We start from the raw sequence: 14717 nt of genomic DNA, 5'->3' as shown, positions 1-14717 counted from the left end.
CCCACTAAAAAGAAAAAATATCATTGTGCCCAAATCTAAGGACAATTTCACACACAATACTACATTTAGTACACCACCTACAAACATGTCATTCATGCATGTCAACAATACTCCTTTGGAGTACATTGCTTTCACTTACCTAAAACATGCAACTATGCAAACCGCAGGACAACTACTGCCAAAACCGCAAGGCCCCACAGCAAAGGAAGCAAAAGCTTTGAACTAGAACAAAAAGAAGGAATAAACTGTTATAATCACAAATACAGATACTTCGCCATTTGACAAACACCCTGCCACCAAGAACTTAGAAACTGTCCCTGGTGCCTAAGTGGCTTCTGCCCCACTTGGGGGCAGATGGGCCTAACAAAATAGGCCGATCTGCCCCCAAGTGCGCTGATGTAATCAGATTGCCGAGGGGGGGTCGGGGTGGAAGGGAAAGGGGTTCCCCTTCCATCCACGACCGGGAGGTGTGGGTGGGGGGCTGATGGGGGAGGGCTAGCGCTCCCCCCGTGGGCCGGGTGCAGGATGAGCTGATCTCGTCCAAGGCACCGGGGAACCAGCGCCGAGGATGAGATCACCTCGTCCAAGGCACAGAGCTGGTTAATGTGCCATCAACTTAATTGGCACTTTAAAACATGTCCCGGGCCTGCCATTGCATACTGAAGGCAGCGTCCCACTGCCATGTCGACTTGGCATTTGCAACCCTTTGTCAAGCCTTAAATTACCCTTTTATTACATATGCTGCCCTTAGGACAAGGTCCTGTGTAATTAAAAGGGAGGACATGCATCTTTTAGTTTTACATGCCCTAGTAGTGAAAAACTCCCAAATTCATTTTTCACTACTGCGAGGCCAACCCCTTCCATAGGGTAATACTGAGGATTACTTATATTTAATAAGCTGTAATTCCTGAAGCAGAGGTGGTGGCTATGTCATGTTTGGTACCTATGAACTTGTAATGATAAACACTCTTTAATGGTAAAGATTACTTTTTCATTACAAGTTGGAAAAGTATGCTTTTAGGAAGTTGGTATTTTCCTGCCCTTAGCCCTCTGTGCCTGCAGCCCGCCTTAGGTCACATGACTGGGTGTAACTTGGCAGTTGAGACTTTGTGAGTTCACCGTAGACAGGCAAACAATATTGGGATTAGCAAAGCCTGAATGGGCCATTACCTGCCTTGATGGCAGGCGAAGCTAAGCACAGCCTCACTTGCACCTGAATAGCTGAGCTCTGCCACCACACAATATGCTTAGCAACCCTGTATTGTCAGTGCATCAAGCTAGGAGTCAGGACCGGGGAGGCAGGAAACTCCCGAAACGTCAAAGAATCCTTCTGGAAACTTCTCCAAACTTCTTGGAGAAGGGCATCAGGGTATAAAAATAGGGTTCTCAGGGCAACTCGTCAGTCCACTATTGGACTTTCAGAGGACTGCTAGCTGCTGTGACCTGCTGTGCATTTTACCAGACTGCTACTATGCAGGAAGGAATGCTTTGCTGCCTGGAGCCTGCCTTAAACCATCAGAGGCCAGCCCTGCTCTGGAGCCCTCCATCTTCACCTGCTCGCAGGACTTCAGAAGTGATTCAAAGGGTTAGTTTAGGTGGCTTCTAGTTCAGAGCCACAGGGATATACCAGACTCCCATCATCTTGAACCTGCACCTGAACCCAGCGTGAGTGAGTCTTAACCCCTAGGAAGTCTCCATCCACTCCTGGACCCTTGGTTGTGGTGGTAAAAGTGCCCAGGTGGTCATTTTTCAAAATGGAGGATGTGCTTTTTTGAACCTTTAACTTTAAAATTTCATAACTCCGGTTCTATTAATTGTCAGTCAGTCAAATCCTGTATTTCTAAGAAATAAATTAGTACAAATACCATAAGATCCATACATAACACTTAATTACATCTAATCTTCCTTTTTTGAACCTCAAACTTGAAGAATTCATAACTCCAGTTCTTCTAATTGGATTTTGATGGTTGTGCTGTTAAATAATTTATTAAAATGTTTTCTATGCTTCTAAATGGGTTTGGAATTTTTCTTGGGATGTGTTTTCACTTTATACTGTTTATACTGTTTTTGTGCTTCATGAATACTTTACACATTGCCTATACGTTTAGCCTGACTGTTTCTTGTGACAAGCTACCCAGGGTTAATCACAGGTTAATTTAGTGACATTTTGTAGTTCGCCCTGCAAGGGATCGTGGCTGTTGCCTGACCATGGTTCACGCCCTAGTCAACCAACAACCCAATTTCTCACAATTAGTCCTTTGGAAGGTTGCTTCTTGGCTGAGGGCTCACTCTACCCAGGTCAAGGCTGGCACTACTGCATTGGCCTATGGTGTGCCTGTTCTTGATATCTGGCAGGCAGCAACATGGGTGACAGTGCACAGATTCACATAGCACTACGGCCTTGTCAGCCAGGTCTGATGAGATGGACATTTCTCCCATTATGTCTTGCTGGAAGTTTTGGACTCAGCCCACTTTAAAGACCTTCCATCTTTTGTTGGTCATGCTTTGGTATCTATTCTAAAGGCAAGTAGTCTGTGTTTAGAAGCATCCATTAGATAACCACAGATTCCTTACTGCCCTCCAACCTCACCATTCTGTGGTGCCATCTTTTTTGCCATCTAAAAAGGTCCCAAATTCGAGATCCGCACTCTGACTCCCACAATTATTTTGTGCTTGGTGCCCAGTGGCACAGAAGAAGTCAAGCAAGCATCTAACATGCAGGAGTGGTGTAGAGGTTCTATTCGATCATTTCTGGGGGGGGGGGGGAGGGCAGGACCAACGCAGAGCAGCAAGGCATCACCTTGTGGTGCATGCCAGCACTGCTGTGAAAATGTCTGGATCCAAACTGGCCCCAGGGATATACTCTAAAGGTGGGAAATCTGCTGTTAGAGTATCCACCAGAAAGAGCATTACATTAGTTAAGTAAGTTTTGCTTCTAAATTTGATTTGATCTTTAGAGTTTCCACCTTCTGATCTTGCAACAATGGTGATTTTGTACCTTGTCATGATTGTGAACCTAATTTCTGACAGAGACGTCTAACCTAGAATTCCTCACCTTGTACATTTCCCCAGGCAACAGACTGGAAACGTATGTATCAATTCTCTAGCGCCTCAACAGGTGACTTAATGTGCCTCTGCATCGAGTCCATCTACCATGAGCATAACATCGGGCGACTATATCTGCTCCACCTCAGTGTGCTGAAATCAGTTCCTTTCTTTTTGTACCTGCCGACACAGATCGGGAGCTGGAATCCTGTCATATCTGACGGGCATTTTTCTCCTAAATTTTCTCTATCATTCAGACAATGTCCCCTCCTAAGATTCAGGTTTTAAGCCCTGTTGTGACTTTGATCAGTAGATTTCAAGTAATGGATACTCACAGTGCCTGCCACTGGTGCCTTGATTACAAACATGACTCAGCATCATGTTCGTGTGGTGTCATGATCAATAAGAAAGTAATCCGCAATCGCATGGCCAAGCTTGCCATCGCTGAAATCCTCTTGGATGCAGTTGGAGACATGGTGGTCGCAGGCAAACTTAAGGGCACAGACGCACTCCCAGTCTGGACACCTTAAGAACTCCCTGGGTATGGCAGTTGGCAATCAGTGTAGTGTTTAGGCTTCATCCTTCAGTTCGCTCCACAGTCTTCTTATCTGATGTCCCTCATAGGTATTCCCCTACATGGCTCTAGAATGTTTGGAACGAAGGCGTACTTGACTTTTGAAAGACTCAAGGAGAGTAAGCCCACCTCCCTCTCAGTGGGCTTAGCTCTGTCAGTTCTGCAGTTCTTTCCAGCAGCAGCACCCCTTTGGAGACTTAAGTAGGTGCTACAAGTAGAGGCAGAGATGATATATGACTCAAAAGCACCAGGCCTCCTAATCCTTCTGAGTTTGAGAGTGGGGATCAGACCAGCTGTGTCTAAGCCACCAGGCCCAATGAGCTACACGGAACCCATCCCCTCCCCCCACAGCTGTACAACCGTCCTGGCTGAAGGAGAACCATGCTTGATAAATGGGAGCTCCAGATCGTGCAAAGCAGATACTCCCTATTCTTTCATCCTATGCCTAGGGCATGCCACCCAGGCCATAACACCTCCAGGAGCACCCCTTGACTGTACTCCGTGGAGATGTTAAAACTTCTTGCCGAAGAGTGCAATACAAAGGGTGCGGCATCAGAGATCAGGGCTGGTTGCTACTCCCATTACTTTCTGGTGCTGAGGAAGGACTCTGCCCCATCCTAGACCTTCAGTCTCTGAACTTCTTCCTCCAGAAGGGCAAGTTCAGAATGCTTACTGTGGCCCAACCTTTGTCTGCCCTGGATCTAGGAGACTAACTGGTAACAACGGACTTGCAGGTGGCATATTTTCACATCAATGTCCTACAGTCCCACAGACGCTACCTGTGGTTTCAGGTAGGCCACAGAGCACTTTCAATTCACTGTGCTTCCATTTGTCTTTACCAGCTCACTTTGAGTGTTCTCAGAGGTGATGTTAGTGATCGCAACCCATCTGCAGAGGTTGAGAATACCAATATTGCCATACCTTGACGACTGATTGCTGAAGGTGGGCTTGTCTCAAACAGTCACAATCCACCTCCAGTAAATGACCAACCTGTTGACATCACTGTTTTTTTCCCATCAACTTCACACCTGACTCCTCCTTCAACATGGTGCATTGCGTGTGTTCTCGCTTGATGGTTGGGAGGAACACTTTTAGTGCCAAGCAAATTGCTGATATCTTTAACACGTTGATGTGGAGGCGAGCCTCCGCTAGAGACCAGAGTCCTCTCATACTCCACCTCTCCCAGATGACCTCTCCGTCCCAGCAACAATGCATCCATTTTGACCGTTAACTCTGAGTGTGGTAAGAAGAGGAGTCTGCCGCTTAAGGGAGCCGAGGCCAATACCGTAGCATGTTCCCGGCAGTCTGACTGGCGGGAATGTCGTAATACGATGTTCCCGCCTGTCAGCCCACAGGAAACATCGTAATATGACCAGGGGAGGCAGCCAGTATGATGGCTGCCTCCGCCCTGTGGGTTTGGCGGTTGGAGTATTTCGACCGCCAAATTCGTAATGAGGCCCTCAGTCACCATTCACTCACACTCTTCCAATCCACATGTCACCATTGTCACCCACACACCCTTCAGGAATGAAAACAGAGTGCAAAAATGAAGGTGGTCCGGACCATAACTTGAGGGAAGCAGTCTTCTCAATGGAACTAAAACAAGTTTTGGCAATGTTCATAGGTCTTGCTTTAATGTACTGATGCATGCAAGCACAGACATGCCCAGATGATCAAAGACTATTTGTGCTATTTTTCTGTACCGTGTCTGTCTTGTGTTTTTAATTCCCCCAAGCTATTTTAGTTCCATTGAAAAGGCAGCTTCATTAAATCTTGTATTTTTTGTTGGTTTTCGAGGTGAGTTTTTACCTTGATAACAGTATCATTAGTTATTCAGCCTCAATGTTTAACAATAACAGAATGCCTGTCTTATGCTTTTCTTGACATTAACCACTACTGTAATATTGTATGCCATTGCTTCATATAAGCATTGGATTAACTTGAGCCAAAGTTGCAGGCCGTAACTTTATGGTGTCTATTTCTGTACCCACCAGGATGATGCTGAGCTGCTGTATAAGAGTTGCAAGCGCTATGACTTGCTGAACAAGTTCTATCAGGCTTCAGGGCAGTGGCAGAAAGCAATTGAAGTGGCGGAAATCCATGACAGGGTCCACCTGCGTTCCACCTACTACAACTACGGCAAGCACCTGGAGGTCACAGGAGATCGAAACAATGCTCTCAGTTAGTAAGTGGAAGTAATCATTAAATGGTCACTGAAATTAAGTTAATGTGAAATTTCCCTAATGGGCTTGGAGTCACCATTACATTTAATTGCAAACGTTGGCTCGTTTGGAAAGAAATATAAAGTTAGGTTCAAGACTGTAGAGGGCAGCTGATGGGAGGATCAATGGGTACATAGTTAGTATGCTACCTGAAAGGTCTTGCCAGAATCATGCATATCTTTGCACTGGCAATGGGAAGATTGAAATCCCCACACAAATCCGGTGATCTTGTGTCTCATCATGTTGAGAGCTCTACAGACGACCCAGGAACTGCTGATCGACTTTGGTACCCATTATACCTCCACCCTCGCTCCCATGGATAAAGTCAGACAGCAGAAGGCTTCCATGAGAAAAGGTGCAGTGGGAGAGATGTGCACAGGATCTGCCCGTGCTACTGGGATGCTCCACTGCAAACAGGTAGCTTGTATGCACCTCTGTTGTTGGCGGTCTTGACTGAGGGTAGCAGTCAATCACTGATGTGAAAGACTGCATGGCGGCAATTAATTCCACCCCTCCCTCAGCAGCAACTATTGTAGAAAGCAAGTCCCCATTCTACACTGTGGAGTAGGATGTGGTTGAGGTGGAAAGTCTGTGGTCCACCTCATTGCCCTACCCTGCTGATGCTCTTCACTGAACCCAAATGTTTTCTGTGGCACAGGATTATGGTTAATTCATACTTGGCTAATTCCAAAGAGTAACTCCTGGCATATTGTGCTTATCTCATGAAACATGAAAAAATGCCACAAATAGGTCCATCCAGCTGCCTGAGTCACTGGTGTTGAGTTTTTCCCTAGGCAGCACTTTCTTATGAATGGTCTTTTGATAATATCTGTGCTTCTTTGTCTAGCATTTAGTTATTCAAGTGCATTCGTTAGTTAGCAGTCCTTGAAAGCCCCAATTAGCAGACAAGCTGCACTGCCTGAGACATGCTCATTGTGTGTTTTTTGTACTATCAATTGCGCCTCTGTGAAGGTATGCATCTGAATTGTTCTAGTACTACTGTTTATTAATTTATTTTGATAAACAAGTGTTTATTTTTGTCACAACCATTAACACAACATATTCCTTATCCACTACAACAGTAGCAACAATATTCCAATGCATCACATTTCAACTACTGCCCCTCCCCCCAACTCCCGCAAGTCCATTGTCCTTCCACCATTTGCCTCAGGTCTTAGTGTGTTTCTGTGGGCAGCGCTGTGCTAGATAAAGCCGCTGTTCCATTTTGGTGCACCAATCCACCCCTTGGCACCACTCTGCTAGGGTAGGAGGCCGGGGAGACCTCGATTTGTGAGCGATATCCCTATTGACCACAACAGTGGCCAGCCCCAGCATAATTTCTTTAACACCTCAGACCAGCCAAGTCTTCTAATATGCCCAACAGGCCCACTGACAGACTGAGTTACAATTGTTGATCCAGACCCATGATAGCGATCTCTCCACACCATGAAAGAAGCCTTTTAGCCTGGGGCAAGACCACACTATATGAAAAAATCTGCGTCAGTATGGGCGCAATGAAAACAGTGTGGTTGAGGTATTTTCCCCTCATGCCATAAACGTTTGGACAAGAGATATGGAAGATAATGGAGGAGGATCAATCTCATCTTGGAGGCAATAACTTCACGTCAGTTTGCATTGTCCAGAGACCCACCTAGTTCTCCAAAGATCACTTGAAGCATTGCATCAGGCACATAAATAACCAAAGTGCAATACATGCAGGATATTGCACCTTAGAAGTTTGGCCCGCACCGGGATGAACTCGGTATGTCAAGTGGAATCACTTAGTAGTAAGAGAGTGCGTGTTGGAGTTGTAAATATTAGTAAAATTGAGTATGAGCTAAGGAGAACTGTTGTTGCAGGTTTTGGAAGGAACAGAGATGCCCACTTTGCCAAACGTTAGACCTATTCTATCCCACGACCGGAAACCTGCCAGGCAGTTTGTGTGATTAAGCCATGTCCCCGCCCACAGTGGAATGAGTTGAGTGTTTTGTCCCATCTTATGAATCTCAGAGTATCCCTCCACACCTTAATTACCATCGCAGTCAATTCCGGGAGGTGGCAAGGAATAGGGTGCCCGTAGAGCAGTCCCGTGACCCCATTCAACCCCAGACACGAAAGTTCCAGGAATAATACCAGATCGTGTCACCCTCCTGTCAGCCAACCGTTTATCATCATCAGCTGTGACACCCAGTAATATACCTTGATGACTGCCATGCCCAGGCCCCCATCATAAACCAACTCTCTGCATTTTGAGGTGGCAGTGCGAGGCAGCCGACCAGCCCATATGAAGTTATGGATCAGTGTGTTCAGCTTAAAAGAAAACACTGACTCTGAATATTGAGCGGGAAGTGTTGGAGAGTATATTAAAACCTGGGGAGAAACATAGTGTTCGAGGCATTTATGTCTGTACATACACATGCTTTGCATACTCGTGCCCTTTAGTGTTGGATCCGGATGTGTGCATGTTTTTTTTCTTCAAAGAAGTCTTTCGAGTCATGAGGTAGAGTGACTCCTCCTTCTTGGTGATATTGTGCATGACCATCACAGCTCTCTCTTTGGTTCCTAATACACTCTAACCCTCTGTGTATTGAGATTTAATTGCTCGTCTAGTCGACATGCTTTGACCGCGGCCCCTACAGGGCCTTGCCCTTCGGGGACTTTGAACTTCTTCTCCAGCAAGACCTCCATAGAATGCCCTCCAGGTAAACAAACAGACCTCTTTCTGTTTGTGCCTTAGCTGCCACGCCAAATATCCGCAGACTGACTCCCAACAGAGCTGTAATCTGTGTTTTTAAAAAAAATTTATTACTAAACACAGGGAGGCGGATTGCGAGGCCTGTCACTCCTTTCGCTTGAAGAAAACCCTGAAAGACCTTCGGGCACACTGGCTTGAGATGTACTGGAGGAGCACCGAGGACACTCCCAACCTCTTCAGGCAGGAAGAAGTTGATGAAGAACACCAACCTGAAGCTTCAGTTGCAGAAGAAGAGGTGCTCTCTGTTGAATATGACTTTGTATTCTAATTCTAAGATAGCTGATGTTGCCCTGGAGACTCGGAACAGTGAGTACTATACCCCCCTGCCCCTCAACCCTGTGTTGAACATTCAACAAAACACAATTGTCGTCTTGAACGGCCTTTGGACTGCCACTGCCTTCCAGACATGGTATCACTGACAGACTGTTTTGGATGCCCCGCCCTCCGGCTTGGCAACAAAACAACAGCCAAAGCCTTCAGGCCGACAGCCTGGGCACCTACTCACCCATTAGTACTGAGCCGACTAACCACATCGGCCACTTCGACTCCAAGTGGAACTTTAGCACCGAAACACAAGTGCTGCTCAGATCCAAAAGCTGCAAGGCCAACTTCAAGAAAGCCCACCGAAAAACCTGTGGAGCCCATTCTCCATAAATTGCAGGAGAAATTGGGTGATTGAGAACAACAGATACAGATTCAACCTCTGACTGGACCTATTCTGGCAAAACCTCTGGCTACAGTACCACCATTTTCAAAAAGACAGCTGTCTTTTAAAGAGGCACTTTAAAAGACAGCTTCACCAAAAGGAAAGAAAATGGACAAAGCCACTAGTCCTTTGCCTCTCCCGCCACTCTCCCCACCTCTGCTTCCACCTTTTATCCCCACCACCACCAGACTCACAATCTCCACCACAGTCTGTTTAGGATGCCCTAGACGTCTCACCGCTAGGATCCTCTGGTACTAATATAGGTGGACATGATCCAGGGGATGACACTTTTGGAACACCATCATATAATGATCCCTGGAACACCTATGGCGTAGGAGCTCCTCCAACATCTCCCAGATTTGCACAGAAAAAGGGGACAGGAACTTGTAACAGAGGGCAAACGTATTTCTAACACTTCTAAATGTGTGCCTTAGACTCTGCTGACACCCCAGCAAGAGGGATTAATACCAGCATCCTGTTCTGCCGACACACGGCTGCGTATTTCAGGGTTCAAGCCCGGTGTACAGCAAAACCTCCTAAATGTACCCTTTGACAAGGAACATCTCTTTGGGCCCCAAGTCGACAAGACCCTTAAGAAAATGAAAAAGGACAGTGAAGCGGCTAAGTCCATGGGGGACCCTCTAAACATCTGTACCTCGAGGCACATTTCACTGTTCCAGTTATCATGGAGGTGCCTCAACTACACTTCAGAAGCCTCCACCTCATACCAACAGAGTCAGAATCAATATTCCTTCTCCAAAGGTTACTATAGAGGGTCCTACAGGAACAGCAATTTCAAGGCTACAGGCAAAAGTGCTTCTCCACATGGTGGAACCACCACCACCGAACCATGACTTTCCTCCCAATCTCCTGACCAAGTAACACCTGTAGGTAGTCATTTACAGAATTTTCTACCCACATGGCATTCAATAACATTGGACCAGTGGTTGTTGGACATTATCCGACATGGTTACTGTCTGGAGCTCATTATCACATCTCCCAACATCCCACCTTGCACCCACCGGGCATCACTGGAGCATCAAACACTGCTCAAAGAGGAAGGCAAGTTATTTTTTCAAGAAACCATTGAACCCGTCTCTCTACAACTTCAAGGGTCAGGAGTATACTTCATACACTTTCTAATCGCCAAAAGGGACGGTCTGTATGTCCCATTCTAGCTCTAAGGCCCCTAAATCACTACATCCTGTCAGAACATGTTCATATGGTCACACTCCAAGACGTGATCCGACTCCTCCAACAAGTCGACTTTCTTGCAGCTCTTGAACTAAAGGACACATATTTCCCCATTCCAATACACCCAGCACATCACAAATACCTCAGGTTTGTGGTGGGTGGGAAACATTATCAATTCAAGATCATTCCATTCGGGGTGATTACTGCACCTTGAGTATTCACCAAGTGCCTGGTAGTAGTGACAGCCCATCTACACATATAGAAAGTACACGTATTTGCAAATCTTGATGACTGGCTGATTAACTTCACTAACAGTGTCTACAGCACATTAAGATTACAATAGATCTGCTGCACTGCTTAGGATTCACCATCAGTGTTCCCAAGGCTCAACAACATCCTCAGCAGATTCAGCCATATCGAGGGGCTATTCTAAACACACAAACAGGATTTGCCTACCCCAATTCAGTAAGAGTACAGAATGAATTTTCAGACACTGTTACCTCAGTTTTAGACAACCCAACAATTTACAGTGAGGACAGTCATGCGCCTCTTAAGGAAGATGGCCTCCTACATCGCCATAGTACCCCATGCTCGATTGCACATGTGCTTGTTACAGGAGTATTTAGAACAACAGTTGCAGGGACAGTTAGAGGATTTAGTGTTGATGCACCACCAGACTCGACACTCTTTGCAAAGGTAGAATCCCAACAGTCGATTAAAAGTGCAGCCTTTTCTCAACCCTATTCTCAAGTGTCATTATGGATGCATCACTCCCAGGATGAGGTGCATATTTAAAGGATCTCACAATATATTGTGTATGGGACCACAAACACCTATGTCCCCATATCAGCTACCTAGAGCTTCAAGCTGCTCACCTAGCCTTGAAGGCATTCCTTCCTTCCCTCATTCACAAGGTGGTTCTAGTCCAGACGGACAACAGGACAGCCATGTACTATCTACAAAAATGGGAAGACATGGTCTCCACAAATACTCTACTACAGATCATTTGGTAATGGGCACTACATCACAACATTCACCTGCTGGCAGAATATCTCCATGCATGGACAACAATTTTGCAGACCTCTTCAGCAGGATGCGGCAACATGTCCATGAACGGGAACTCCACCTGCAAGTCCTACTTCCATACTTCCACAGGTGGGAGACCCTTTCACAACCACAGAAAACGCAAAATGCCCAAACTTCATCTCCAGTTCCTACACCCACTATCCAGTGGCAATGCACTATGGATGCTTTGGTGAAGGATATTTCACTACACTTTTGCTACTCTCCCTCTCCCTCTATTTCTGGTTCAGAAGCTCCAGCAAACATCTCTCACAATGATCCTGGTGGCTCCCACCTGAGCGTGTCAACCCTGGTTTACTACACTACTAGACCTCTCTGTCATTCCTAACAAGAAGCTCCCCAACAGGCCGGATCTTCTCACACAGAACCTTGGTGAAATCAGGCACCCAGATCTCAAGGCTCTTAACTTAGCGATCTGGCTCCTGAGGACATAGAACTTGGTTACCTTAAATTTCCACCTGAATGTATGAACATTCTATATTAATCCCATAGACCTACCACGTGAGCTTGCTATGCAGCAAAATGGAAAAGATATGTCTGCTACTGTCATTCAAAACACACTGACCCCTTCAAAGCCAATGAACAAGACATTGTCTGTTACTTGTTTCATCTATAGAAAGCTGGGTTATCTTTTAAATCTATAAGATCACATCTTGCTGCAGTGGCTGCCTTCCTTCAAAATGGACAACATGTCTCCTTATTCAAAATAAGGAGTCATCGAAGCCTTCATGGAAGGGCTCAAAACAATTATTCCACCACCTGCACCCTCTTGACATCATAATGTTGTTCTTACATGCTTTGTGGGTCCTCCGTTTGAACCACTATATACATGCCCCCTTGCATGTTTAGTTGCTATCACATCACTTAGTCATGTTAGTGAGCTCCAGGGTTTAACCTTAGATTAACTTTCTTCCAATTACACATGGATAGGGTGGTTTTCCACAACAACCCTAAGTTTCGCACTAAGGCGGTTTCCCATTTTCACATTAATCAATCAATTGAGTTACAAGTTTTTTTCTCCGCAGCCAGAATCAGTCACAGAAAGGGCTTTCCACAAATTAGAAGTAAAAAGGGCCTTCAGGTTCTGCACTGATAGAACGAAAACTTACAGAACAACAAAACAACTGTTTGTTGCATTTTCACATACCCATAGAGGAAAGCCAAGCATAGCCAGATGGATAGTTAAGTGCATTCAAACAAGCTGTGCTAAAGCTAAAACAACTTTTCCTACACCTCCTAGAGCACACTAATAGGCACAAAGGGGCATCATGGCTTTCCTAGGAAGTATCCCCATAGATGACATATGTAAGGCAGCTAGCTACATGCTTCACACCACACATCTTCACAAAGCATTATTGTGTGGATTTGTTAGCACACCAACAAGCCAATGTAGGTCAGGTACTGCTACATACTTTATTTCAAACAACTGCACCACCCACAGGTTAACCACTTCTTCTGAGGGCGAGTGCGTTATATCTATGCAAAGCATGTGTATCTACAGCTACACATGCCTCAAATGGAATGCGTTACTTACCCTGTAAGTATCAGTTCGTGGCATGTAGTGCTGCAGATTTACATGCAAACACTCTCCTCCCTATACACCTGTGAGCATTGCATTTTCCTATCACTTTTTTCACATGGACATCTCACTTACTCTGCACTCCATTCTCACCCGCCTGTGGGAAAACAATCTAACAATGAAGTCGATGCCCATGCGCAGTATAAACAAGAAAGAGGAGTCACTCTACCTCGTGACTCGAAAGACGTCTTTGAAGAAAAACAAACTACACACATAAGGATCCAACACTAGATGGCAGAAGTATGCAAAGCATGTGAATCTATAGCACTGCATTCCACGAACAGATGCTTACAGGGTAAGTGATATATTCCCTTTAACAGAGCTATTTCACTAGCACATTGAGAGAAAGAGACGGTCCTACCTTAAAGTCCTGCTCCATCCTAACAGTTAACAGTGTGAAATTGAGGCTCCACACAAGATCGGGGACTCTGGCAATATAAAACCCCAGATATTTAAAACTGAATCTCCGAACTGGAATGAAGGATTGCCAGTTAGCAATGCTGTGGTCCCCTTGAATAGGCATCAAGAATGACCTTTTCCAGTTTAGCCCAAGGCCAGATTCTGACTTGTATAAGGATGATAGCTGAGGGCTGCAGAGACGCGGGTCAGCCATCAAGAGAACAACATCATCAGCATAGACAGCTATCCTGTCCTCCTCGCACCGTGACCCTCACCACCACCACCAAACTCGGGCCCCACAACAGATGAGATGCACCAGGGGCTCAATGATGAGGGCAAAAAGAAGCGGGCTGAGTGGGCAACCTTGCCTGGTCCCCTACAAATCAGAAACGGCTCTGACCCAGGGCAGTGTAGAATATTCATACCTAAACCTGGTATCTGGGGCCAAACCCCATGCATTGCAGTACTTCAAACAAGTAAGACCAGTCCTCTGAGTCAAACACCTTCTCAAAGTTATTTAATAGCATGGTGCTTAGGCATCTAAGGGCCTCAACATGAGCCAGGGCTGCCTGAACTCTTTCTATACAGTGCCCTGCACTGTGGCCAGGCATGCAGCCACACAGGTCTGGGCGAATCAAGAAAAAAAGGGCTTGCTGTAGGTGAGTGGTGAGTATTTTAGAGTAAATCTTGAGTTCCACATTAATCAAAGAGGTAGGCCTACAGGAATAACACCACTCACGTGGTTGCCCAGCTTTTGGAAGGACCATTTTTGTGGCCACGTCTAGCTCTGCGGGAGCCGCCAAGTGTATAGGGCATCATGAAATACGTCCAGTAGATAAGGGAGCAAGTGAATCGCAAATTTTTGGTTTGAAGTTTTCCCTAACTTCATACATTTAACCACATCTGCAATCTCCTCCAGTGTCAGTGGCTCATCCAGGTGCCATGAAGAGATGCTGGAAGTCGGGCAGCCGAATATCTTTAAGAATTGAGTGGTCTTGTTCTACCAAAGGACAGACATGGGGAGTGTAAAGCTGTCGATAGTAATCCATGAACACTGACACAACCTCGGTGACTATGATTTTGGGACCAATCTGCAAAGCTTACCATTCTTGTCCCCCTATTCCACTAGCTGCGTGGATACACTCCATCATTACTGAGCC

At 45.8% G+C, this 14717-nt stretch overlaps 1 protein-coding gene across 5 annotated transcripts in view; it reads left to right on the top strand.

Annotated features, from left to right (window-relative positions):
• Positions 1-14717, top strand: part of IFT140 (intraflagellar transport 140) — a 1792511-nt gene that overhangs the window by 1609276 nt on the left and 168518 nt on the right. For all 5 annotated transcript variants that reach the window (XM_069210629.1, XM_069210628.1, XM_069210630.1 and 2 more), the window contains one exon: positions 5614-5804. In XM_069210629.1, coding sequence (XP_069066730.1) covers positions 5614-5804 — 191 coding nt within the window. The remainder of the gene's footprint in view (positions 1-5613; positions 5805-14717) is intronic.

Source organism: Pleurodeles waltl, chromosome 10 (assembly GCF_031143425.1).
Source record: "Pleurodeles waltl isolate 20211129_DDA chromosome 10, aPleWal1.hap1.20221129, whole genome shotgun sequence".
In the NCBI taxonomy this organism is placed as follows: Eukaryota; Metazoa; Chordata; class Amphibia; order Caudata; family Salamandridae; genus Pleurodeles; species Pleurodeles waltl.
The sequence above is the reverse complement of the archived record's forward strand: the minus strand, read 5'-3'. Positions and strand labels throughout refer to the sequence as shown.